At 40.3% G+C, this 27,875-nt stretch overlaps 1 protein-coding gene across 3 annotated transcripts; it reads left to right on the forward strand.

Moving 5' to 3' along the window:
* Positions 1 to 963: 963 nt before the first annotated feature.
* C4H12orf75 (chromosome 4 C12orf75 homolog) lies at positions 964 to 19,280 on the forward strand. 3 transcript variants are annotated; one of them, XM_058022439.1, is made up of 6 exons: positions 964 to 1,031; positions 8,067 to 8,091; positions 14,401 to 14,436; positions 15,386 to 15,475; positions 16,248 to 16,288; positions 17,660 to 19,280. In XM_058022439.1, the coding sequence occupies exons 1-6, from the start codon at positions 989 to 991 to the stop codon at positions 17,665 to 17,667; spliced, it is 243 nt and encodes an 80-aa protein (XP_057878422.1). In that variant the 5' UTR covers positions 964 to 988; the 3' UTR covers positions 17,668 to 19,280. The 3 variants fall into 3 exon arrangements, with proteins under 3 accessions (XP_057878422.1, XP_057878421.1, XP_057878423.1); XM_058022438.1 differs by lacking the exon at positions 964 to 1,031 and having other exon boundaries at positions 6,259 to 8,091; XM_058022440.1 differs by lacking the exon at positions 964 to 1,031 and having other exon boundaries at positions 6,259 to 8,091; positions 15,386 to 15,465; positions 16,253 to 16,288.
* The last annotated feature ends 8,595 nt before the right edge of the window (positions 19,281 to 27,875 follow it).

Raw genomic sequence — 27,875 nt, forward strand, 5'->3', positions numbered from 1 at the left:
AGAAGATAGTTATCAGTCAGATGCATATGTGATGATCATACTGATGTATCTGTGACACCTCTAAAACATCCTTCTGAGCCCTTAAACAAATTTGTTGTAGCAGTAGTATCTATCTATCTATCTATCTGGAGTATTTGCAGCTGTATCTAGATGTATCCATTGGATTTCAGCTTCCTGCTCATTTGAGGATGGAGGAGGAGAAACCAAGCCATCAAGATTTTAGAATATTTTACTCCTTTGTGTGGAAGACAGGTTTGGGTTAACAGAAAGTCAATTTCTTTTTGGTAAATGACACAAATGTTGAATGAAAATGATTGCTTGAAGAATTTGTAAACTTATCTTTCATGTTTCTCAGCGCTGCTGATATTGCTTGGGGAAAGTGAATCTGAAGCTCTTCTCAACTCAATGGGTCTTCAGTTTCACCATCATATTTCTTGTAAGGAGAGAAATACCCAAATCCATGATAAAGATTTGATTAAAATACTGATCAGGATGTTATTGATAGCAGATATAGAGTTTGCAGCCTGTTCCTGTGGTTACGCCGACGTTCCCCTTTGCGAATGAGGGGTGTCCCAAAGCTCCCGTGAAGCCAAGGAGCGTGAGCCAAGGAGCATCTCCACTGCCCGGGGAGGCTCTGGGCTTGTTGCCTGAGAGTGGGGGTCGTTCGTAGTCCTGCAGGCTTGAGTCTGGACTGAGCCATATCTCCGGCTTAGCAGCTCCAGCCCGTCCGGGCGAGGGGACAGCCCGGGGCGTGGCTCTCCCTGGGGAGGAACGGGGCGTGAGGCGAGGGGCCGGGGCTGAGGCCGGGCGGCGACGCTCGGGGCCGGCGGTTTCCCAGGCGATGGGTGGGGAGAGGAGGAGGAGGAGGAGGAGGAGGAAGAGGAGGAGGGGTCCTCGCGGCTTTATCTCCCACCCGGCTCCGCCCGCCGTCGGCTGTCTTCCGTGACCGCAGCGCACCGGCGGGCGCAGCGCGGGCAGGGCAGCGCCCATGGGCTGCGGCAACTCCACGGCCGGCAGCGCGGGCGGGCGAGGTAGGGCGGCGGGGCGGGCCGGGCCGGGCCGGGCCGGGCGAGCGGCGGAGCGAGCATCCCCGCCGTGCTGGGCAGCTCTGCGGGACTGCGGGGGGCGGCGGCGGGCACGCACCGCGCTCGGCGGGGATACAGCCCCCGGCGCGGGGGATGCCCGTCCGAGCCGCGGGAATCGCTGCCCGCCCTCTTGCAAGTGCATCTTCCTTTCCCGAGGCTGATCCGTTTGCTCAGGGCGAGAGGGTGATGTGGCCTGCCGCGGCACCGGCGGCTTTCTGGTGCCTGCTTGTCGCTAGAGTCACCACCTCCGACAGAAGCTGCCCAAGGCGCGGCGAACTCAGGCCGGGAGCTGGACGTAACGATCCCGCCAGGGGTGTCAGCTCCAACCTCTTCGCTTCCCTATAAGGCCACGAATGCCACTTCTGAAATGAATTTGTGCGACATCTTCGTCTTTTGCTTGTTGGAGAAGTTGGAGGATATTCCATGATTGAGGTTTCATGCATGTTAATGTGTACTGCTGGCTGGTGAGTCCAGCTGGCTCCCTTATTTGTTCATTGCTATTTTCAAAAGAGATAAGATCTGGGAAGATGGTGCTGTTGTGCTCTTCCTCCCCCCTGCCCCTGCAGAATAGGAAAGTACATGGAAACTGGTAAGTGGACCTTCACCCTGTAATTATAATATGAGCATTTCCCAATCGTTTTTCATCCTAGCTGCACTTGGCAAACATTGCCACCTGTTCCAGTACCTTTATCAAGTCTTTCAGATGCACTGGTGAGCTTTCAGCTCCTCAAAATATGCAAAATAATGGTTGGACAACTTAGAATTACTGGGTCCCCATCTCTTACTGTTTTGAGTTGATTTGAATTAACCAGAGTTTCAGTACTGCTTTGGGTGGTGCTAGTCCTGACTTGGTCCTGCCTGTGAGTGTGAATGATGCTGTCTTCTCTAGGGTGTACATATGTGTGTATGCTTGTGGGTGCGATGCTGTTCAACTCTGCACTCCACGCTTGGAGGAGAATGTGATTCAGCCATTCCTTACTCGGTTTCTGTTAAATGATTATAACTTAGGTTTTAGATACTATGTCTGTCCATCAGAGGCCTCTCTCACCCATAAAGAACACATTGTGTGAATTTGCTTGAACACTCAGTGCTCTTACTGGAGCTGTCCAGTTTGCATACATGAATTCTCTCCCTTCAGTTGATTCCCACGTTGCTGTGACTGGAAGTTCCTTCTGTATATGACCAGTCTAGCTTCATACCACTGAGGTGATGCTTGTTCACATCTGATTTCTGTTTGCTGGATAGCACCAGAGAAGTTCAGACGAGACTGTTCAGTCAATTATTAGTCCATTTGTGGTAGTTTCTAAGTTGATGTTGATTTGACTGTCCTGTGGAACTTGTACCAGGATACAAATGGGTAAATGTCAAATAGACTAACTCTGACAGCAGTGTTTTTTTGAACTCAAAGTTTGTTTAAATGTGTTCCTTTGCATTAAAGGTAGTTGTCTTGAACAGGTTTTGGCTTGTAGATACATTAAGTATTTTCACTGATGGTCTGACCCCTTTGATAGTTAAACTTACTTATATGTTTTACATATACATTTGAACTTGCATTTTTTGTAAACTTTTAAATGCTCTTTAGAAACATTCCACAGATCTCTAAGGACTTAGTGCAGGTAAAAACTAACAATGCCATGTAAACCCCATCTTTAGTATAATGGAATTATTACTATTGCACAAATCCAATGGAGCTCTGAAAGGTCCCGTTCACTTCTCAATTTCACCACTGTCAGTCAGGAATTACTCTGTGCAGTCTATGGTCTTAAAATAACAAACAGCTGGTAATAAAAGCAAGATGTCGGATGTCTACTATTTATTTACTTCATTTAACATTCCTTACAAAGTGTGTCTAATAAAAATAAAATTATTTTAAAAAGGGGATATTCCATTTTTGCTTGGAATCCTTGAGCTTTTCAGGAAAATGCAACTCATAATTTCACCAAAAGATGTGAAGGCTGTGTAAATACAAATAAATTTTGTGGCATGCACAGCATGACTACATTTTTAATGCTAAAGTTATGACTATTCTGTAGTTGGTAATGTCAAAGCTAGAGGTACATAACATGTAATTAACCTGTAACACTCTGTCATATCATATGACTAAGTAAAATATTGAAGCATACTTCACAGAACACATTAAATGTGTTACACCAATCACCATTTTCTTACTCTGGTAAAATTCCTATTGTAGCCTAATTTGATTTTTTCTGAGCAGATGTATATATAGTGATAGTTCAGCTAATGATATTATCTTCTGTTGCATGGCTAGAATGACATCAGACCTTTCAGCTCTATGGTCTGTGAGATCTAAACTAATAGACATGATGTAGAATAACATTTCTGTCTGTGGTGCAGTACTTCAGAACACCAATATAACTCACAGCATTCAAATGTTCTTTCCAGAGTATCAGACAGTGGCAAAATCTCTTCAACTGAGAAATGGCAATTTCAGTTATCCAAGTAAACTGATGTATATGCATCCTTCTTAAATTACCTAGCTATTTTATGTATTAACTATGGATTATAGTTATGTATGTCTCAACTTGCTGTTTTCCTTATGTTTTGTTGTCTCATTTTACATATCCTTCTTTCACGTTATTTCCTCGAGTTTTAGAAGCACAACAATAGCTCTTCTTTTTTTGTGTACGTCTTTTTAAAATATGCTCTTATACATTCATTCCCTTTTTTTTTTCCCCAAGTTAAGGCATTTCCCTTAATTCTAATGATTCTTCACTAAAAATTTTTAACTGCCTCCTCCTTTCCATATCTAGTGTAGTATCAATGACAGCACCTTAAATTATAGTACTCTTTGGAGGCTGTCAGTCTAGCCTTAATTTAAATATATAGAGAAGCTCTTTGTCTGTGGAAAGCTTCAAGTACAGTCAAGTTATGATGAGGGAGATCTTTCACACCAAGTTTTAACAGATTTATTAACTTCAAGTTTGGTGCAATGCCCAGGAAGTCATCGTGCCATTCTATTGATTGGGTCTAATCTGTGTACCGAACTCCCACCTGATGAGCTGAAGAAATAATTGACGTGAAACAAATTGATGATATTCTGTCATCAGTTACAATGGGGGTAGAAATAAAATAAATTCATGGATGTTAGAATGCGCTTCCTTACTGCTGACTGTTGGAGCCTGCAATAGAAAGAAGCCTGCAATAGAAAACTCACTCTTAACAATTGCATGTATGTGTGTGTAATTTGGAGGGTTTTTTTTTTGCTTTTTGTAACAATTTGGTGTGCAAGAAAATGCCATAGGATATCGTTCATTAAAAAGTATTAGAAAAATGTTTCATAATCTGCTCAAAAGTCAGGTCCTGGCATTTTTTGTATCCATTTTATTTATGTGAGGGGTTGCATCTCATGCTTTTTATACTTTTCTGAAGCTTTTGCCTCTCACCTTCACTCATGATGCATTTCTCAGCACAGAAGAGTATCCTCAGTGGCTACAAATGTTTCTCAACAATCTTTTGCTTTAGGCCTGCATTTACCAAAATCCTGCAGTATCGCCAAGAGAAGCTGCTGTTGTTCTGAAAGAGCAAAACCCCCTCTCACCTAGTGGAGGATGCTTTGGGATAAATTCATCTTCTTTTTGACTTTTTACTGTTTAAATGCTGTGGGGTTTTTCTGAGGGATCACAGCTCCACTCTTCTAGACAGAATGTTTTTCTTCGGTAATCACTGGGGCTCAGAGCAATGTGTGGCTGAATGGGCCACGATTATTTGCAGGCTGTACTCTTTCTTCTCCTTCTGCAGCTCTAAAATACCAAAATGCAGCCGTGATTCTACTGTGTAAATGGTATGAGCAGAGAGGTCATTCAGGACAATTCAGTATTTCCTATTTCTTACGGATGTGGCTTTGTAGCTACTCTTCAGTGTCTTGCTGAGGTTCGGTTAGAAAAACCAAGCAAGCAAGAGCCTATCAAGACAAGGCTTATGGAGTCAAGTGCTGCCTTTTCTTAGGCCAGGCTCTTATAGTGGGAAAAAATGGACAAGCTTTATATATGTGAGCCTTTTCTCAAGTAATTTATGGAAACCATCATATCTATGAGAGCAGTAGGCCTTGCTGCTATGGAGCGAGCTGTAGAGTGTTTGTGGATTGGGAGTAAACAAGATTCTTTGGCTGAACTTCTGACAGAAGGAATTTGGGCAGCAATAAAATTGTGTTGCTCACTAAACGTGCAAGAGTTAGACAAATATGTTGGTGAAGTAACAGGGTGAGGGTGAATGGATTGGACTTCACAAATAAACATGTCCATATGAACTGAGATGGTTTTGGTTCCTTGAGAAATAATATCTATGTGTAAGGAATGTTCAGGCTCCCTAATGAACAAAAATTTAGAAGTTTTTACATAGAGAGTTTTTTATAGTACACCTAGCTAAAATTATGTTCATTTGCAAGCTCAGAACTCTTGCAGGAAGAGAACTCCTTTGGTAACTGGAAACACTCTCAGATCTGTTGTCAGGTACCTTAGTGATACTTGAATGAATTTGAACCAAACACTTGTTTCACTTTTGCTGGTGAAAGTGAGAAATAAACCCCACTGAAATTAATGGAATTCCATCAATGAAAGTGAGGATAAACTGGTTTGCTGTGCTTATAAAAAAGTAGAAAACAATGTTTTTCTTTTTATATGTATTTTTAAATTTATTGTAAAAGTAAAACTGATTTCTTAAAAAGTGAATTTGTTTTGATCATACTCAGTTCTCAAAGTTTTTGTGTGAAATACATTTCAAAACACTGCAGTGATTTTTCAGCAGTGTACCCTTCCTAATATTCCAAGAAAACAAGTGCTGCCATGTGTGAACGTTAGTGGCATATTTCCAAACATGGAATTTTATAGCTCTTATCAAAGCTCGGGCTGATGGGTTTGAGGGACATCTCCCATCTCCAGAGTGAGGATGTATTTGTACCATAATGCATTGAAGACAGGCATGGCACTGAACATGGACATGGCACTGAAGTATGCCCAGTGATTGACTGGAACTTGATTATCTCCTCTGGGGAGCATAGCAGTGCTGCTGTTGGCGCACAATTTTTCTCCCTTGGCTTGAGGTTTCAGTTCGTATATTAAACACTGTACTTTTGCCGTACTTCCTACAAGCAAGACAAATTTTTGAGATCGGCATCCAAGGTGCTTAGACTCAGAAGAGTCTTGGCAAAGGCCTCTGAAAGGGCCGTGAACCTTTTAGAGAAACTGATTTTGATCACACAGAGTTTAGACTAAAACATAAGAAAGTTATGCCCCTTGTGCAGAATAGACACAGCAAAGGAATAGTTTCTTCTAGAAAAAATTAAAAATCCTGCTAGGTCCAGCTAGGTTTTTCAAAACGCATGTTGTCTGAAGTGTTGCCGATGCCTGGGCTCTGTCTAGGGGTACAAGGGGGTGCCCTGAAGGCTCGTTGCTGAGCTGACTGCATGAACCGGCCTTGGTAGCAGAAAATGTCTCCCTACATTGACAGAGATTGAGCTCGCACAGCAATGCCAGCCTTCCATCTGGGTACAATTAATTGTACAGGTAGTGCTTCATAGATGTGCCCGCAAAGCCGAAAAGTCTCAGAGGGCTGCCTGGTGGAGTAAGGTTTCAAAGCAAGGGCCTAAGCTTATTGTGACTAGAGCTACTCCCTCCAATTTACGTAAGGCTTTCCGCTGATACATGTAGCCATACTGAGATTTTGCTGACTCTGGAAGTAAGACTAACAGAAAAAATGTGTACGAGTCTAGTCGATGTTGTTGCCGAGAAAATGAGGGATAGTCAGGTTATAGGAAATAGGAATGGCATTGTGTTCAGGAATTAGCTGTAAAGGGTGATGTTTTCTGCCATTCAAGCAATCCATTCAGGTAGACAGAGCCAGAAAGCCTTGCCAGGTCTATTACTTCTTCTTGTTAAAAATAAGAATGCAAAAGGCATATTCTTACACATCAAAGAGAGATGAAAGGTATTTGCTATTTGTATATATTTTTCATCAGCAGAAGAAATAAAAGTTTTCCAAAAAATGAAGTACCGTGGGAGAAAAAAACACAACCTACCTCCAAACTCAAAAAATCTTTGTGATTGTGTGATTGGCTACTTCCGTTTCTTCAGGATGAGCTCAGATCACCTTTTCCAGCTAAGTACTAAGAGGAAAGGAGAAGTGAAAGGTTTTTCTAATGTCTCTCTAACTTCTGTAATTAATAGAAGGGATAATTTACTGGTTACTCAGCTGAATTCTATACTAGCAAGAGCAACATAACATTAGTAACTTGGGAGGAGCAAGAAAGAGTTTGTACTTGGGTAAATGTTTATCTCCCAGCAAGAAACATCTGAGTCACCAAAACAAAAAAGTCAGTCACTTATACCAGGTAGCCAGGTGGCAGCTTTTGTCTCTTTGGTTTTTTGTTAAATAGCAAGATGAATTAAGGGGTGGTTGATCTCCTTAGATGTCTGGGGCTTTTGAAGGGTTGTTTCCCAATGTTTATATTAGTTCTGCTAGTCATTTTATAAAACTTTGTTTATCTGGCAGGAAGAATGAGGCAGCATTTTATACATGTGGTGCCAGCTCTACAACTGCATCAAGTGGCAGAATAATCAGGTGTTTGGGAGTAATTGCCTGGTTAGTTGTGCCAACTTTGTGGCAGACAAAACCACCAGAGTTCTGAGCAAATGGAAGCATATAAAATTCAGAAAGAGTATTTTTTTCTTATGTTGCTCCCATCTTGAGTGACTGCACCTGGGCACTGGTCCACAGCAGCATCATTTTCACACTGGGCCACTGAGTCTGGCCCAGATGTGATAGATTTAAGGGATTGTGTGGATGATCATTAAGGATAAATGTAGCAATCATGAGAAATGTGTTCTCTTACAGTGGCAAATTTTTGTTGCTATTTCTGTGTTGTTTAGGACAGAAAGACAGAAAAACAGTTACTGCACTGTTGGTTGGTTTACAGGATTATGCCATTACCTAGTAAACATGTTTTGGTTTTTTTTTTTGTCCTAGGTGCTACAGGGACTACTAAAGATATGTAAGTACTTACTCTTCTCTACTCTTTTAAATATATAACCCTGGACATATTTTCAGTCATACTAGCCTTATACTAGATTTAGTCATACATGATTAATCTGGCTTCTAACATATAATCAACACAACCAGATGTTTACTGTCTTTAGTGACAGCTTTCATCTCCACAAAACAACTCCTTGTCTTGTTTACTTTTCTACAGATTTCTTTGCTTGTTATTTCTCTAACAGAAATTTCTTTTCTCTGCTTCTGTTGAGACAGTTTTCTAGCAGAGCTGGTTATATTACTTCAGACTGCTTTTCCCCATCATGTGCCAGTGCACCTTTTTCCAAAGGCCATCTAATTGTATGAAGCCAGCACATACATTTCCACCAGGCCCAGTGAGAGATTTAGAAAGTCACTGAGACAAAATCCCTCTCTTTTGCATGAGACTGACTAACCTGTCCAACTTCCTTTCCAAAGTACCCACCTTCTCTAGGTATTCTCTGCATTAAAGATAGCATCTCTTTGTTTGACACAGGGTAGCAGAGGCAGCCCTACCCATCCTGTTTTTCTCTAAATGTGCAAGATCTTTTTTACTTGCTGATACAGGAATGCAGAGGAACAGCTTTATTCAGCCATAAATGTATTTTTCTACCAAAGAAAACCATAAAGAACTCCTCCCCAAGGTCTTGCCTTCTCTTATTTCTTGTTACTGGTATTCGCCACTAGCTGGGAAAGATTGTTATGTTATGCAATAGGAACATCCTTCGGTTTTATTTACTTCGCTTAGAATAACTCCTCTAATTAGATGGAGGAATCCTGGTGTAGAAATGAGGGCAGTCAAGTCAGATAAACAAGTGGAGGGAAGAGCTTAACAACAGGCTTGTCCTTGCTATTACAGAGCAAGGACAAGAGAACTAACAACAGGTGTCACTTGGCTGATCAACACTGTTGCCACAGATACTCTTGAGATCTGTCTTACCTCTGTAGTCTGTTTTATGGGCTTGCAGTGCCAGACAATAAATTACAGAAGGTAATCTTATAAGCAGCCTGCAGCATCACTGCCCTCAGTACTCCTGTATTTACAAACACACTGGTTTAATTTACAGCAGGACCTTATTTATTGTTCATTTTAGATGATTTAAGGACTGACTTAGAACTGCATCTTTCTTTTTGCTCATCAGTAGTTTTAAATTTCAAAATCTCATGCACTGTTGAATTATGAATGTTGTAGGCATGTTCCTGTGCTTAAAGGTATGGAATATGTAAACTGTGAGTATATATAGAACTGTGTTTAACTGTGTGTAAGCATTTTTAGAGCCTGGCTGCAGGAGTTAAAATGGGAACATCCTACTTATTAGTGTGACTTCATCTGTAATGTTTCAAAATAGTATCAAAATAACATAGAAAAAAATTAATTCCTTGTGCAGTCTTCAACAAAGTGAAAGGGTCTATTCTGGAGCTATTACTCATTCAGATTTGGGACAGTGAAGCCAGCCAAACAACCCATATGAGTAATAGCATGGTTGAACCTTCTATTTGATGTTAGAAGCACACACTTACTAAAGAGGAATGGCAGCGATGACCCAAAAGCCCTAATCAGGCATTCTAATACTTAACAGAAGATTTTTATGAAGGAAGTAAACTATCAGCAAAATTATTTTCATTTCATAGAAATGAAAAAAGCGGATTTGTATTAACTAATATTATAGATCCACAAAACTTTTTTTACACCTTTTACTTTCATCAGCTAAAGTTTCTCTTTAAATAACCCTTATCTTTTTATTTTGCTGTCAAATTTCAGTCATAGCACTTTTGATCCAGAAAAACATTTAGGTGTGTCCATCCTTTCATGCTTTTGGATACCAAATCTGGTTATTCTAACATGAGGTTTCTCATTTCTTGACTGTGACTTATTGCCAAAGCACCATGACTCCTGGAGTGCACAGCCAGATGGAAGCGAAGAGGGCTGGATCCTGCTCGGGGCCCTCCTGGGTGACTGTGAGGAAGCTGCTTTGCCCTCTGGGCCCGGGGTTTCTCCATCAATTAGATAGGGGTGATGATATGATCTTCCTCTGAAAGGGCTCTTCCTCTCTGAGGGCTGTGTGGTGACAAGGACACGTGCTCCGAGAGCATGTCTGCCCTCTGTGCTCCAACCCAGGATCTGCCAGCCAGCTTCAGCCCCATTAATCAAGAAACATTCATCACTGCTAATTGGGAAAGCCTAGCTGTAGGAGAAGTAAAGGATATGCTAGAAAGTAATGCAATGCCTGTGGTATTCAGTGTGTAGCTAAGTCTGGGGGAGGATTAGTTACACTAGGAAGGAAAGGATACAACAGTTCAATTCCATTTCAAAATATTGAGAAGAAATGCATCAAATACAAATTAAAGGCACTTGTAACCAAGAAACACCAAGAATCTGAGGAGTAGTTGGTCTGTCACGTGTTCAAAGTTCAATGAATCATTACTGGTGGGACTACTGAGCCCATCTAGAAAGAGTCTCTATAATGATCGGAACAAACAGAGCCATAAAAGCTGAGGTAAGAAAAATGTGGGTGAAAAGAATTGGTATGAATGCCTGTCATCTGACATTTAAAATATGTGAGAAATGACAGCTTCTTTTACCATCAAATGGACATAGGAATGATGGATGTAAAAGCTGTCAGATGAACAAAGTGTTTTTTTCAGATTTCGGGTGACAGGATGACTCTTGGGACAGACAAAACCTTACCAAAAGAAACACTTATTCAGCTGTAAATAGAATGCCATTTTGTGGATTTGCTCTTAAATCTGCCCACTGGCTCCAGAACTCTGCCCATGCTACCTGCTGAGAACCATGCTCTCGGCTACTCTGCTGATGTCAACAGCATCTGAGGCAGCTACACAGCAGCCAGTCAGCAGAAAGCTCCTTGAACTGTTAAGTTCCTTTTGCTTTCTATTCCTGGTGCAGAAAAGCTTATCCTAAGCTTGCTGTCCCTGGAGGACTGCTGGACTCTTGTGTCCATGTGAGCCCAGGAGATGTGGCAATGGGAACAGTGCTGAAACCAAAGGAGCTTCTCTCCAGTCTCACTGCCATGTGGTTGAGCATTGCTGTTGTGGCTTTGCTCCATGGAGCCACCCATGTTCACTCAGCCTGGGCACAGAAGCAGCACCTGTCTCAGTGGCTCAGCAGACACTAAACATGCAAAATTAGTGGGCGCCCTGCAAAAGGGGGTCTTGAGCCATCATTTGTGAAGGTGAGAGGTGTGTAGTAAATAAACTGGGGCAGCATTCCTTCCCGAGCCCCCAGAAAGGTGTGTAAAATGGCTCATTCCTTAAGTGCCATCGTCCAAATTTTTCTTTCTTTTCCCTCTCACACTCCCATGTTGCTCCTATCTCTGCTCATTCCCTCTTTTCTGGCAGTGCTACAACAGTTTGACCCCAATCATTGCCCAGCCCAAGAGCTGTTGTCTGTACAATCCCAGATTATTTTTTCTGTCATGCATTTGAAGAAAAAAGGTATTGCAAAATTACTGCTTTGATTTATAGCTAGTAAGAGGAAAGGAAGAAAGCAAAATGTTAAAAAAACCTTCTTGTCTGCTCAATCATCGACCTGGATAATTTGTTTTGGTGAGAGAGTTACAGTAATAGTCTGTGATGCCATATTAGAAAACATTTCTGGAACAGAAGAAATTGGCCCTGTTTCCTACCAGGAAACATAAAAAAAACCAAAACAAAAACAACATTAAATTCCTGTTGGACAATACTGATCATTATTCTTACAACTCCATTTCAGAGGCTTCAAGCTGTGCCTGTAGTTTTTGGTGCCTTTAAACAACTCTTTTCTCTGGACAATGGTTAATCTGGATTATAGAAAATGTTCCAAATAATATGAGAAAATCAAGCCTGTGACACATTTGGTTGGTTCAACAGAAATGACTGTCTGTGATCTTTTGGGATCCAAAGTCCCTTTCCTTAAGTAGAATTTTTTTTCCACCTAAAAATACATCCTCATTTCCACCCACTGATATACACAGGCTTTCCATTTTCTTCAGGAGAAACTGGCCCACACTGTGACAGAGCAGCTTCACGGTCCTCAAGAAAAAATGTCTCTGCATTCTCTGTCAGTGTGTGTGAAGACTGTAAGATGACGTAGGTGACTACACGGGGTCACAGGAGATGGGAAATGCCTTCTGACATGTCTCTGGTTCCTCCAGGAAGGGATGGCAGGAGGGCCAGGAAATGAGGAGTTTATTGATCAGTCTTTCTTGAGTGGTAAGACGTAGACAAAGACAGCAGACGAGGAGTGCTATGTCCTGCATAAATATAATTTAGCAAAATTGAAGAATAATAAGATTTTCTCCAAGCCTCAACTATTAAGGGACCTGTGTACCCTTACTCACTGTGATGATGCAGAAAGGATGGTTGGTAATGTCCCTTAGGAAGAAGGTAGATGCCAGGAAATTGCCAAGCTGTAGCAGTAGTTTAAGGCATTTGCTCCCCTCCCAGGAGGTTTAAGGGCATTTTCTTGCACTTAAGACTGTATCTTGCTATGAGCCCTCTGCTCTTCAGGCCACAATCCCATTGACTTCAGGGCCCTGTAAGGGCATAGAGCCCCAGCAATTAAACAGCAGGCACATCAACCTTTTAGAGTAAATAAATTGGTCGGAGACCCAGCTGAAGTGCATCTGCTGCCCCATCCATACCCAGTCATGGAAGTAGAGCTCAGAATCTGAATATTTAAGCAAAGGTGGGTGAGTAATTTTTGTGATGACTGATGTTGGGGCACAGACTGAGACTGCAGCACAGGCATTGCACACTGAAGGAGTAAGAATAAATTCTTTTTATTTTTTGTATTACCTTTGCCTTCATGTCACTGCTGGTTACTTTAACCCCTGCTCCCATTCAGCTACACTGTACTACACAGTACAGTGCATAGAACTGACAAAGAGTTTTTTGAACAATGACCTGTAACTGTTGTCAGACGTGACTCATACCCTTTTCACTGACTGGGCCTTCACAGCATTAACTTGCTGTGCTCTAACATAGCAATGCTTAGTGTCAGCAAGAATAGGCCTCAAGCAGATAATAAGAAACAATATTATAGTAGAGCTATGAAACACAAGTAGTAAACGACACAGTTATGAATGTTTCTTTTTGAGTCAACAGAGAGGGGGAATTGTGGGAATCCATAAAAATCAGAAGGTTTTAGGAACGTGGTAAAAAGACAGGCCTCATACAGCAGATTTGTAAACAGTGCTAAGGGAGCAGAAAAGGTTTCTAAGCTGTAGTGAAGGCATAGCAAAGAAAACAATAGGGCTGTGTACGTTGGACTTTCTAAGTTGCAACAAGTTTATTTAGTATATATTTAGAAGGTTAAATATGAATAGAGCTCTGTGCTTTGTCTCTTATAAACAAGCCATTGTGTTTGAGAAAAGGCTACCATTGTTTTAACCAATGCTACATGTGCTACAGGTGATTGGATAGAATTACTGTCAGTATGCTTTTGCTCTATGTGATTGGCTAAGATGCATTTATGGTATGTTGTAACATTAAGTTTCTTTGGTCTGCTGTCTGACCCACAAGCTGTTAGCATCACTTCATTGCCATAGCCATGTAATGAGACTGATGCTGGAAATAAACAGCTCACGATGCTGATCAAAGCGACCCCGTCCCATTTGTGTCTGTATATAAACTGCTGGCATCGATATAACTGGGAGGAATCAAACCTCAGTGACTCTGTGGATCTACAGACTGACCTGTGATTTTGCCCTAAAGTTAAAGGAGACGTAATTGCCCATTTATATGGGATGATTAACAGCATTTGGTCTGTAAACAACAGGAATTGCAGTGCCTCATTTTATAGAGAGGCCTTGTAACAGTTTCTGGATTCTGTAATAGCTGCTGTGAAAGTTTCTCTCTCCTCATCCTCACTCACATGCCAGCACAGACACCCAGTCCCTTTCTTTCCTCTTACAGGGGAATAGCAGTCCAGGCCTGTTCCTGTTACGTGCAGAGCCTTAATGTTCCTTTTATGTGGGGAGTGTTGTGGGGACTCACTCAGGAATAGTGTTAATTCATGTGTTTCTGCTCCCAAATCTACTTTCAGATCTCACTGGTGGGGGTCATAAAAAGTAAGCTGCATCTTTTCTCAATCCTTTATTTCTTCTGTACCTTATACTGGTAAATTGTCCCTTTTTTATACCTGTGTGAGTACTTTGTTGAATGGTGGATGCCCTAATTTAAACTGGGGTCAGTAATGCTTCAAAATGCTTCTGAATTTACCCAGATGGACATGGAGCACCTGAAAGAAAGAATCTGCTAACATACTTTGTATCTTTTGATGTTGCAGAGCAGAAGAATCCATATCAGATGATGACAAAAGGAGGTAGGTGCTCTGCTCAACCAGGGTTAGCTTTATTTGCAATAGGCTGCAGCGAGTTCTGCTGCCAGTTCTGCATCCTTCCTTCCCTCCTCCTAAGTCCCAGCAACACCAACAAAGCAGAGGAGAAACAAAAAGAGAGGAGGAAATCTCTCACAGAGTCAGGTATTGATGAGTCCACCCAGCCTGTTATTGAGCTAGGGAGGTGGGAGCTTGGTGGTAAAAAGAGCACATTATCTTGCAGCTGTAGGTGGTATGCTCAATAAGGGCTGGTGGCCTCTGCCTTCACACCATCACCGCCACAGAAGGTGACATTAGTGCTTGTGGGAGATCTCTGCTGGGCTGAAAGTTGAAGGAAGTATGAGTCTGTCATCAAGCAAATTAGAAATTGGCTCAGACTCCCAGGAGCTGGAGAAGGTGTGATTAATTCAGCACCTAACAGGGCAGAGCAGTGTAAAGGGAGGCTCTGCAGGTAATAAAAGGCACAGTAGAGGCTTTAAGGACCCAATTTTTTACCCCCCTTTATCTGTCCCTGCATTTCATACAGGCTCTTCGGAGCCAGAAGGTATCCTCTGCAACTCCGTGAAGAGAGGGAGAGAGCTGGGCCATGAAAGTACCTAAGACACTTGTTCTCCTTTATACTATCAGTTTTCTCTAAGTGTGACCCTAAGCAGGGGCAGGCAGGTTGCATTTATTAATGAGGTAAAAGTGCTATTTAATTGGTGTGCATTGTTTGAAGTGTGGTGCTTTGGTGGTCCCAGTGTCAAACATCAGTGTCAGATTAGCTCTGTCCTCTGCTGGATATACTCGAAGAAGCTGGGCAGGTTTTATTATTGTCACAAGACAGCTGGGATCTCATGATAAACATCAGGAATTTGAGTGAAAAAGTACCTCCTTTCACAAGGAGAAGTGTCCCAGCTGAGCTCTGATGTGCCTGTAATTATTTTTCCACCAGGAACTATGGAGGGGTGTACGTGGGCCTGCCATCAGATGCGGCTGCCATGGCTCCCAGTCAGACGAAAGCTGCACCCAAAGGTACTGGCAGGTTGTAGATTTATTTTCTCTTGCTTTCTGGGGATCATTTTATCTAGTAGGATGTATGTCCTTTAAAAATCAATTATTATTTCAGACAGACTGGCTAGCCTTGAAGCCTCTTAATGCTGTGGGGCTGTTTATACTTGTCAAAGGGTTTGTTTCCTTTTATTTAAAATTTAACACACTTTTGCAGAAGGATCCTAGAGCAGATGCTGACAGTGTAGGTGCATGGTCTTCTGAACATCTTCTCCACTCTCCGACTGCTCTGTGAATTGAAAGAAAACAAAACCCTGTTAGGACTAAGAGGCTGTGATAGATGCACTTGCAGAGCCCCAGCACTATTTTTAGTTTTTTGAAGGTATTTACTTGCATTGTGGTGAATTCCAGTAATAACAGTTAGTAAGTGCTTGCTTTCAGGTTTATTTCTGTTCTTAAATGAAACCCAGCAGAAACTGTTTCTTTTCCATGTTATATTTTTGAGCAGTGGGAAAAAGCATTAGATTTATAGCTATTTAATTGACAAGTCATAAACATGTAATTATGAAATAATGTAATATTCTTTTGATTTAACACAAAAAAATGCTGCTGTCGCATATGTACAGCACAAAGTTTAGTCACTGACTGGTGCTTTCAAAATTTGCTGCAAAACAAGAAAATGAAAAACAGTAACACTTTTAACCAAAATAAAAGTAGCTGGTTTTGGAACAGTACTAACTAAACAAAACACGTGTATTGTTTTTTTAAAGATTTTAACCATCTTTGTCTTTCATTTTCTAATTAAGATTAGAAGGAAATAAAGACATCAAGATGCAAGCAACCCGAGGTACAGTATGTTTTGATTTTTTTACATTAACATTATGTGCTTGGCATGCATTTGTTGAACAGAACAAGGCAGCAATGCTCCCTGTGATGCTCTCAGTTGGTCTGGGAACCACCAAATTACATCTCCAGCTGCATAGTAACTTCTAAAGGCTGGACCAGGGACCAGTTCTCAGTGGGTGCAGATATAAATTAGACAGTAGTAAAGTCATCTTCTTGGTGAAAATTGAGAAGCAAGGAAACTTCATTTGGGAGCAAATAAAAATCAAATGTCCTTAGTGGTACTCAGACCTCCCATAAGAGGTGAGGTACATCAGATCAGCATTTGCAGAGACAAAGATTTTTCCAGGAATGAGGGTTTTGCAGTTAGAAAACATCTCCTTTTTTGGAAGGACCTTGAAGATCATAGTGTGTCACCCACTAAGTAATGTATTGGAGCTTTCCCCGTGCTATGGGAGTATCTGTGGGGGCTTCATTTTCCACCTGCTATAATAGAACATTGAAGATTTATAGGCTCTATTCCTAAATGAAGAGTTTTGACTAAATTTAAAAAAATGCTTTATTAGTTCACATCTGCAGAAAAAATAAAAACAAATCAAGTTTCCATTCAGTACTTGAACTAAATAAACATTGACAAATTTTGATATGGAATTGTTTTGATGTCTAGCCAATGGGGAGCTGAAAACTATTAAGCTGCCAACAATTTCCATAAGAAGTAGAGCTCTTTCCTAGAGAAACAGTTTTGACTGTCTGGATGCCGGTGCTGGATGCAAGCCTTGTAGAGCAGAACACATATAATAAGTGCCTTTATTATATGAGTGATTAAAGCCCCAGAACTTTGGTAGGAGCAGTCCTAAACAGGAAGAACTTCAGGTGGTCTTCACAGCTAATTTCAGTAACCTGGCTGAGATGTCTAAGCTAGAAACACCATCACCCTTGACCAGGTCAAGGCTCAAGCACCATCTTGAGATTGCAGCTTTCCATCTGTGGTTTATGAACAGAGTCTGAGTTGCTTAGGTCCTTGTCTAGGTGCTTTAGTTGAATGCTTGAGGCTGGATATAATCAATCACTTGACTTTTTTTTTGCTATTTAAAATAACTGAAAGTATGCTTTGCCTTCATTCATGCAAGATCAGAGCATGCTGATTCAAGCTGCACAGAAGAGCAGCTTCAAAACTGCAAAGGTTCCTCTGAGCTCCACAAGTTTATGTGCGTGTGTGTCTGAAGTTCATGGACTACAAATCTCTCAGCTTCTAGTGACAACCTAGTTCTCTGGTTTATGTATAGAACATTCCTGTGTTGCTTTTCCACTATTGTTTTACCACTCTACCTAAATAAATATGTTCTTTTTTTTTTTTTTTTTTTTTTTGGAACAGTCTATTAAGAACAGTTGCCAGTGCTTTGGAGAGAGCTGTCTTTGTGCTGAAGATTTTGATATTTACACAGCCTTCCAGAGAGCAGGAGAGATCAGAGCACCAAAAAATCCAAACTGTTCCAAGTTCCAGCAATGGGTAAAGCTTAAAGTACAGTGTTGAATTCCTTTCCAGTGATAGTTGCATTATGGAAACCTCCTGCTGTTCTCCAGTGAAAGATGAAATTAGTGAACTCATGGTGGATGTTGCTGTTCAAGAGCTAACTTTGATGATCTGCAACTTATTTCTCTGTGGCCATATTGCAGATTCCATCAGCTATCAGCTATGCTTCATATATTTCCTCAAAAAAGTTTGATAGATTTTATATAGAAAACCATCACTACTGTCCACTCAATAGTTTCTATGGTAGGTTCCTGTAAATTAATTGTTATTTTACTTCAGAGTAATATATTTGACAAGTTTGCATCTTTTTGGGAATATTACAAATTTTAATATTTTTGCTGTGAAATATTAAGAATAGGATGAAACAAGCTTAAGACTTTAAGGTTCTTTATAATTATTACTGTCCCTTTTATACCATGTGACAAATATTAGTGTTTAATTTTCACCTTGTAAAAAGATGTTGCTCAAGGAAATTGATTCAAATAAGAACGATATACTTCATTGTATTATTTACATGTCTGTTTATATTTTACTTTAGCTATATCTCTTTTATAACGCATTACATATAAAAATACTAACAAAATAAACTATTATGTGTTCCATTCCATGTAATAATAATATGTCCTTGCATAAGGATGAAGTGATAGTATTTTTGGAGCTAGTGGGACTAGACTCCAGTGCTGCATCCTCCTGACCTGTAGAGTATTTTTGATCACTATTAGAGTTTTATATCCCTGTCTCATCTGAAAGCATCTCCAGTATGGCAAATTGAAACAGAATGAGCATTATTACTACTTTAGCAAATTGTTCAGGTTTTAAAATTCATTAAGTTAATAGCAATTGTAAGTTTCTCATAGAACATAAAACAGATTGTACATTTACAGATGGCTAAATAAGTATTTAAACTACTAAAGCCTTTTGCAGCATTCTTTAGTCAAACTCTTTTTAATGGGACTTGATACACCATACACTATAAATAATCAAATAAACAAAGAAAAACCCCCACCCAATCTGCACCATATTAATATATTACTGTACATTCATGACCATTTATAAAATTAAAAGAAAACAACAAACCATAAAATTTGGGCATGAAGAAATAAGCTGCTGTGAACCATGAAATTCCTGCACTTTTCACTGATACCCATTACTACCAATGAACTACCATTGACTATGATTTCCAGTAACTTGCAGCTTTCACTTTTATATAGTGGTAGTTTGATGTGAGGCTTGCAAAAAGAGATATTTAAAAGTATTCCTTGCTTGTCCTCTTTTAATTATTTGTGACATTATTTATTGCTATTCTCTACCAGTCTGTTACTTGGGTTATCAATGATTTCAGGCTTCCAGCTCCTGTATCATTCTTGACTGTCGACCTCAAACTGAAATGAAATAAGCTTGAGATTAAATAAGCTTGAAGATGTGGTGTTAAAATATCTCTCAGTATGAATGAAAGTCTGTAGATTGTATCTGCCGTGTCTTGTTCTTGCAAGCCAGACTGGTGAGGACTCAAGTTGCCCTGGGTGATAAACATGCAGGCTTTTCTCCTACCTGCTTACCATAGCATGAGGGTATAGTTTCCACTTCACATATTCCACAAATGGCCAAAATGGTTTGCAAAAGTTTATTTAGTACAGAGAAATGCCTGACCTGATCACGATTTTTTTTCCCAAAGCAGAAAAAGCATCAGTCATCCTAGAATACATCAGCATTCAGCTTGTGCACAAAAAGCCAACTGCTGGTGCCAGTAATCAACCCAGTTGTTTATCCAGTTCTGTCCTTCAGTTGCTGGGAAGAATTATCAAAAAGGTGGACAGGGCTAAACTCGAACATCTTGTTCTGCTGGTGACATCTGAAGCCCCATGTGTGGGCAGAGGGAGGAAAGAGGTGATTGCTGATGAACAGCTCCTCGCAGCTGGTGGTGGGACAGGGGCAAGGGGTACTTTGCTTGGTTCACATCATTGCTTGTTTTTCCTGTGCAGAGCTACAGAGAAGCTTGGAGCACTTTGCAAAATTGGTCTTTAATGTTTCATCCTCTGAATGTGTGGGAGGTACAGTAGTTTCTTAATATTTTTGTTCCTCTGTGTCGTTTAATCTCAAAAGTTTACTGACCAACTGACAAATGTGCAGCATCATAGACTGGAACATCTAAAATAGACATACATTCATTTATGCTATGCAGGCCTGTGCCATCAAACTGAAGAGCTATGGCCATGCTCTTGTCTCAATTTGCAGATTCTTGTCTTTTGTTTTCCCAAAGATCCATGAATCTAGAAACTGTGTTACAGGATGCTGTATTCTGTCCTGGCCAAATTCCACTTAGGGAACTGATTTTCTGCTCATGAAAAGTCCTCTATGGTGAGCCGCCTTTGTTAAGAAAAGCACAAGTTATTTCATGGAGAAATGAGTGTATCTGCTCTTTCAAAACTTACAATCTATGGATATTTCTATTAGGAGGAGGAACAAAAAATAAATCCTATATGCCAGCTGCCAGCTGTGCATGTGATGGCATCCTTGGAGAATATTTAGGCACTCAAAAGATGATTCAATGGGAAAACTGAGAACAGAACACAAGGAGCCATTGAATGACAGAGTTATTATTAAGGAATATACTTCGGTTTTGTCAAAACATCTTGAATTACCACTTGGGAAAGATAAACATTTAAATGTTGGGGCTGTAATACCATTTTCCTTGCAGTGATTACTGTTTCTCCAGCCAGAGCTGAGGAGCCAGTGGAAATAATTCAGCAAAGAGTTCTTTTGGGCTTAATAATCTTGCAGTCTCTGATCTGAAATTCTCTGGTAGCCCAGAAATATTATGCTTGAATTCATGAATCTTGAAAAATTCTGGAGTAGAAAACGTAAGATTGAAACAACACAAAATATCTTATATTGCAAATTTTAGTCTCATACAAACTATATCACCTCAAAGCTTCTCTTTTAAATTATGCTAATGAGACAGTGCATTTATTTTGCTTTCTACTTAATGCAGGAGCTTTGCCGTAAGTGCCCAACTTCTCTGTTTCTGGGTAGTCCAGACAGAAATAATGCCTGTCTTTTACGTGCCATACACATTCTGGTGTAGTTCAGATGATGTGACAACTCTAAGCCTCTATGTTGCTCAAGGGTTAAATCTTGTCACTAAGAGAGTTGCAGAAGACCTGGTAAAAGCAAGTGTAAGCTCAGTTAGAACTTCATTCACTAGAAATGAAATGTTTTCCTAGCAAAGTCCACACAAGGCTGAAACTGAAGGAAATCATAGAGGTGAAATTTGTCTCTAATGAACACAAAGTACTAATTTACTTGTTTTCATCCTGCATGTCTGGCAAAGGAGACACTGCTATATGGGACTATGGTTGAAATGGCATCACTATTCCCTGTCACCCACACAAGTCTAGCAATTCCCAATAATCATGCTTCTCAAGCAGTCAGTGAGTCACTGCTGATCTGTTTTCTGCAAAGTAGACCTCTGTTTGGTTCCCATGGTGATCAGAAGTGACAGTTATTATGGGCTGCTACTAAAGATTAGCAGTTGTGTGTGCTCTTACCTGGTTATAGTCCCTGGGTGTTTTGCAGTGCATCATCATTGCTTCCTACTGACAGCAATTTAAATGCTTCAGGTGAATTGGCTTTGTGGAGAACAGGCTGAAGGAGGGGGATTTGGGGACTATTTTTGTTTTGCAATGTATTTAGAACAAGATGAAGAAAATAACAACTCTGTAAACTTTCCATAGAGCAATGGTGGTCCAGTATTGCAGGAAATCTTTTGAGGCTGGGCTAAATGACTCAACCCTTGTTTTAAAGATAATCAAGCACAGAACTTAGGTTTATCATAATAGGAGCTATTTCATTTTATCTGATCTAACAATTTTTGCTGAAACTCAGGGGTTTTCAAACACAGAAGAACTTCCTAGAGAGCAGAAATCTGTCACCCCTGTTGTGGGATCTTCTTTTTACTGGTCACTATTAAAATATGTATAGCTGAAGATAGGACTCACCTCATGAACCAGTTCATTCTGTGAAGTGCAGTGAAACTCTCATTAGCATAGCTGTACTGAGAAAAGTACCACAGGATGAAGCCTGGATATAAGTGAGCTTTGTGTGCCAGAAAGGAGAAAACACATAGGAGAACAGGAGAGTGAGGATTATTGTGCAGTGAAGAGAGATGTAGAAAGAGGTTAGGAACAGAAAATTATGTAAAAAAGGAAATACCTTAATTAAGTATCCACTGCGTTTGTCTGTGATTGTAATCTCTAGAGCAAGAAGTAGACAGCTGCCAATTGTTTTAAGACTGAAGAGAAATGTGAGTTGGCTTATAAGGTCATTCCAACCCTCAGATGTCTGAGACTGCAAACCTTTAAGGAAATAGCTTGTCTCATTTTTATTTGCTTAAAGTCCAGGGTAATGAGTCCATGCACCTTAATGGTCCTTCTGGGTGTTACCAGGATATATGAATATCCTGCTGTATCTTTCAAAATTTCTTTTGCTTTTTTCTTTAGTTTATGTCTATAGGCAGTCTGTGACAAAGACGTAAATACAAAGATGTAAAAACAATTAACAGGGTTAATATAAGAATAGATTATGTTGCAAGAATAGATAACATGCAAAAAGGAAGCCAATGTTTAGTCTGAAAAACAGTGTAGAGATAAAACCTAAACTTTGGTTTAGTTATGCCATGTATTTTAGATTTCTGATATAACCAATGAATCACTGTGCAAATTATTCATTTGGGTCACAGCACCTTATTGGTACTCTAGAATTATCTGTCCACTCACAGAATTTTGTTTCTGATGTTTGATTCCTATGTTACAGGAGATGGCAGTAATGTGAAATACTAAATTCCACGCTTCACCTTTGTTGTCCTCTTCTTGTGTTGTCTGAATCTCAGTGTTGTCTGCAGGATGGCTTCATCTCCATAAAAAATGAGGTTGTGATTCAGAACGACAGTTAATTAGAAGCAAGTCATATTTGATAACAGTTTTGTGGGGGATACCAGACTGCTAGAAAATGCAAGACTTCATTGCAGTTAGGGAGGCATTCAAACTTCGGAGAGTCCACACTGCATCACTATCAAACTTGACTTGTCAGTATGCAAATATAAAACCACACACATAAATAAACAAAATCAGGGAGGTAACACACACTTTCAAGCTTGTATCCAATATCATGTTTATGGTTATGTATTACTGTAGTCAGACTGTAACCTGGAGCCGTGAATATTTACCTTACCTACAGCTAGGTATGCATTCCCCGAAGGATATTGCTCTGAGGAAGCCTTGGAAGGACTCCCACTACCTGGGTTGTTTGTAGGAGCCTCACATGCTTATGGGAAATCAACCAATAGACTTTCTCTAAAATTAAGATTTAATCAGATCATAATATAAATAATATCAACTTGATCAAACTCCAAGTATCTGGTTATTAAAACAATGTACTTCATATTTGAAGTCTCACATTAAATTAGCTGCCTGCTTCTTTTTCCTCTTCCAAATTGTGAGTTACCTAAATAAATAAATAAATAAATAAATAAATTCTTTTGGCTTTACAAGGAACTGCTTCAGATCATCAGATAGAAACAAACCATTTCTGGCAGGGAATAAATTTCTAATAAGGAAACTGTGCCAGCCAGGAGAGATGGAGGGCTTATAAATTCCAAATTATTTTAATAGGATGAATAATAGTTGGAGAATTTACATAGCACTGTTAAAGAGCATTTTTTAAGACATCATTGCTTGTATAAGCATTACTTCTTGAGAAACCCAAGATTTCCATTGGAAAGAACCCTGAAAATCACTACTTGAAAAATAAGTTTTGATTTATGATAATATTTTCTCAAGAGCAGCATTATATTTTTCTCCTTGAATTTCAAGAGGAAGCCAAATTCTCATTGGAGCCAGTGAGTAAACAGCCTACCTCTCCTTGCCTGCAAACAATCACAGATAATTCTCATTCAGAGGTACAAGAAAAAACATAACTGGTAGTAGTAATGTATGTGTTCATACACTTGAAATGAATCCAAATCTTTAACAAATTCGTGTAGATTACACTAGATTTCATGCTCTTCCTTTCAAGTATTATCATTAAAACATGATACTTCTTTTTTTTTTTCTTGTTGGTTGAAATAATCCCCAGAAAAAAATATTTCTTCTGTGTTTGTTGCAAGAATGTGTAATTCTTTATAATTTGCAGCACTTCTTGCACTACTTCTCATTTTTATCTAGAGTTCAACTTCTGGCATAAAAAACCTCTGCCACAGACTACGTTTTCCCAAAGGGCTATGCTCACACCTGTGCTCAGCTGAGCATTCCAAGTAGGTGCTGCTGGAGATTTTATCCTGAATGTTTCACTACTCAGCTGTCTTTCTCAACTTCAGTTGAAACAGGGACAATGTTGCCTGATTATACTGTAGGAGGAGAATTTACTGCATGTATGACTGTCATCTTGAGATTTGCACTGGCACAGTTTGAGGAGTTTTCACTATCCATGAGGATATTGAAACCTCATCTTGGCTCCTGCATGACACCTACTTGACTGGTTTAGCCCCAGCCAGCAATTAAAGCCCACACAGCCACTCTCTCACTCCTCCCAGGTGGGATGGGAGAGAAAACTGGAAAAGTTAGATAACTCATGGGTTGAGACAAAGCAAAAGCTTCACACACAACAAACAAGCAAATAAGGAATTCATTTACCACTTCCCATGGGCGGGCAGGTGTTCAGCAATCTTGAGGAAAGCAGGGCTCTGGCATGCCTAACACTGACTTGGGAAGACAAACACCATCACTCTGAAAGTCCTCCCCTTCATTCTTCTTCCCCCAGCTTTATATGCAGGTATGGAATGTCCCTTGGATCACTGGGGGTCAGCTGTCCTGGCTGTGTCCCCACCCAGCTTCTTGTGAGCCCTCAGTCCATTTGCTGGTGGGACGGTGAGAGGCAGAGATGGCCTTGATTCTGCTCAGCAATAATGAAAACATCCCTGAATTACTAACACTATTTCCAGCAAAAATCTACAAAACCACAGCCACATCTGAGCTACTCTGATGAAAATAAATTCTTAACCCAGCCAACAGCAGCAAGCTCCTTTAAATTTTGTGTTACAAAGTTGGAAGGCACAAAATGGTGGGAAAGCGTCTCCATTAACATTTCAGTTTGTGCAGTGATGTGCAGAACAAGAGCAAGCATTACTGGTGAATTAGTTGGATAGATGACTTGGCCACACTTCAGTCTCTTTGGAGTGCGTTGAAATGACAAAAGGAGCGACATAAGGAATCAGTATCACAAATACCTGTATTAAACATTGCAAATGCTAGCAGTATCTGGTGTTCTGTCCTGTGAAAATTTCACCTCCATGCCCCTCTAGATAGGAAAGGAAATGACTCCCGGTAGTTTTTACCCTAAAAATTAATTCCTCAGAGTGACTGATCAGTATTCTTGCCTAGGTCATGGGGTCTGGCTGATGTACACAGGGTGTAGCTCTTCATAGTCTGGAACCCCCGCTCTGCAGCCTGCTAGTTTTGTCACATGGTTCTGTAGTGCACCTCCATGCTGTCTGCCTGTGTGAGCAGTCATATTGGCCTGGAGAAAGAGCTGGTTGACTGCTGAGGCAGAGGACACATCCATGACATACTCCCTTGGTTGATCCCACTGTCTCTGTTGCTCTCAGTGAGGTATGGCAGCTTCACACCAACCGAGGGAGCAGCCACATGCTGGTGATTGTCCCCAGGCCGGGTGCTGTCCCCACCCAGGACAGCAGGCCAGCACAAACACTACTGTGCTGGAGAGGCTGGGCTGGTCTTTGGCTGGCCAAAGTCTTAAGCAATTCTGGTGTTTGTTTTTCTGCACCTCTTGCTCTCTTAGCAGCAGAACCCAAGAAACTGCACTGAGTTTCCTTTTGTGTACCTCCGGGACAAGCCTCATGTTCAAAGCTGTGCTGGTGACAATCCAATTCATCATCATCTGTCATCAGTTGCACATTGCCAGGCTCTCCCAGCAGTCTCAGAGTCTCATCCTAGGCTGTAGGCTGAAAAAAAAATCCTTGACCAAAGTAGGTCAGCAAACCATGCCTGGCCTCCAGCAACAGCTTCAATCAGGGACGGCAAATTTCTCACTATTGCTCCTAAGAATTTTCTTCAAAAGTGATACTTTTCTTTCAAATGGGAAAGAGCTTTACAGATGTAGATGGCAATGACAGCTCCCTGAAGCTTGGATCCTCTGCCAGTACTTTACAGAAAAGGTGTTCTGATGAGAGAGAATCCCAAAGCAGGGGATTTACTATTTAAAAAAACCACCAAAACCAAAAAAACCCCACCTAAAAATGTGTAAGGAATTTTTTGTAATGAACCTTGATACACATCTGGCATTCTCATTTCTGTATCATTGAATTGCTCGTTCCCTAAAAGAAGACAGCATCTGAAGTTTTTTTCCATAATATCTACACATGCAATTTTAGCAGCTAAAAATTTACATTTTTTTCCAAACACTTATTTCAAATTTTGAAAAAAGTTGCTTTATGTCTACTATCCTGATTCCAAAATTTCCCAAATTAATTAACCAATCATTTCAAAGCTTGCGGTCATTTATTTTACACTTTATGGTTTCATTTTAATAGATAGACTCAAGTGCTGGTTTTAAAATGAGGGGTTATGAAATTTTACAAAATATTTAGCAATGAGAATGCTAACAGTACTACTTTTCACTTTGGCACTGCCGGTGATGAAGTTATCGTTTGTGGATATAACTTAAAAATCAAATTGTCTCTAAAGGAACTTCTAGGTTAAGTTTCAAAGATTAGAGTATATAAAAATGATGCATCTGGGCTACTTCAGATTGTCCTGTAAGCCATAAAAATATGTCTCTGAGGTTTTTTCTATAGAGAAATTCTTGCTGTTGTCCAGCGATTCATTAGAGCTCTGGTCTAGCCTCTCTACAGATGTTACTATTATTCTGCAATGAAAAAAGACAACCAGCCATTTCTGGGCACTCTGTAAAGTCTTGAAAGCAATATAGCTTAAAATAAATGTTTGTATCCTGCTGTGTTCTTTTGACCTTCAATGCACTTTGGGCACTACTAAACTATAAATATGATATAAATAACATGAAAAGATTCACTCTCTCATGCTCAGAAAGTTTGAAGAATACCAAAATTAAGCTTCCTGATATATTTCTATTAGGACACATTTTTTGACAATGTGATCAATATTATTTTTATGCTACAATAGATTAACCTAATTAGAAATCTGTGGGAAAATATATTTTCTGTTGAAATTTTGCAAATGCTTTTTTATTAATTTTATAATTGTTTTATCCTTGCTTTGGGCCATTTTGTTGCCCAGGATTATGCTTTCTTTGCCTGTGCGCAAGTTTGATAATAAAAATGCAATTGTTTATGTCCTTTCTTATTTTTGGACTACTGAAAGCTGGTTCTTTATTAACCAAAGATGGATAATTGATGAGGGCAACATCTCCCAATAATTGTCAGTTGCTGTCTAAAATGCAGAATGAAAATGTCAATTCTTCAAATTGCTGTAGCTCAAATGATTTTGTTTTGCCATTACTGTAACTTACTGGGAACTCAAAAGCTTCCATCATGCTGCTGAATGGGTTAAAATAAACTTGAAGAGAAAAAGAAGGATGGTACCCTTTCTGCTTCATGACAACTAGTGTAGGTACAGCAAGGTGAGCAAAATTTGAAAAGAGAGTCCAGTGAAATAAACAGGGCCAGGAGACTTTTTCTCCTTTTTTAATGCCTCTGTTAAAAGTGATCAGCTCAGGATTGGGCAGCTCGACGGGTCTGCAGCGTCTGTCATCTCTCCCAAGGCCACTCAGAGGAGAAGGAAGATATGCACAGCTTTGTCCAACAGGCGCGGAGCTTGGGGTCCGATCCTCGTGAGAACCTTCAGGGTGTGGTGACCCAGATGTTGATGAGTGCCCCTTTCCTCTCTGGCTCCCGGCCTCAGGACGACCCCCGTGCTCAGGGTGAGGGATCACGAAGGTGTTCAGCATCTCCGCAGGCTCAGCACTCCGTTCCTCACCTTTGGACATCACTCCAATCTCTCAACTC

This window comes from Melospiza georgiana, chromosome 4 (assembly GCF_028018845.1).
Source record: "Melospiza georgiana isolate bMelGeo1 chromosome 4, bMelGeo1.pri, whole genome shotgun sequence".
In the NCBI taxonomy this organism is placed as follows: Eukaryota; Metazoa; Chordata; class Aves; order Passeriformes; family Passerellidae; genus Melospiza; species Melospiza georgiana.

What these genes read in the sequence shown, in the direction of transcription:
- C4H12orf75 (XM_058022438.1), top strand. Translation starts at nt 8,021, where the DNA reads ATGCCATTACCTAGTAAACATGTTTTGGTTTTTTTTTTTGTCCTAGGT. An exon ending in ACAGGGACTACTAAAGATAT is followed by an intron (nt 8,092 to 14,400) that starts GTAAGTACTTAC and finishes TTGATGTTGCAG; the next exon opens with AGCAGAAGAATCCATATCAG. An exon ending in GCACCCAAAGGTACTGGCAG is followed by an intron (nt 15,476 to 16,247) that starts GTTGTAGATTTA and finishes TTTCTAATTAAG; the next exon opens with ATTAGAAGGAAATAAAGACA.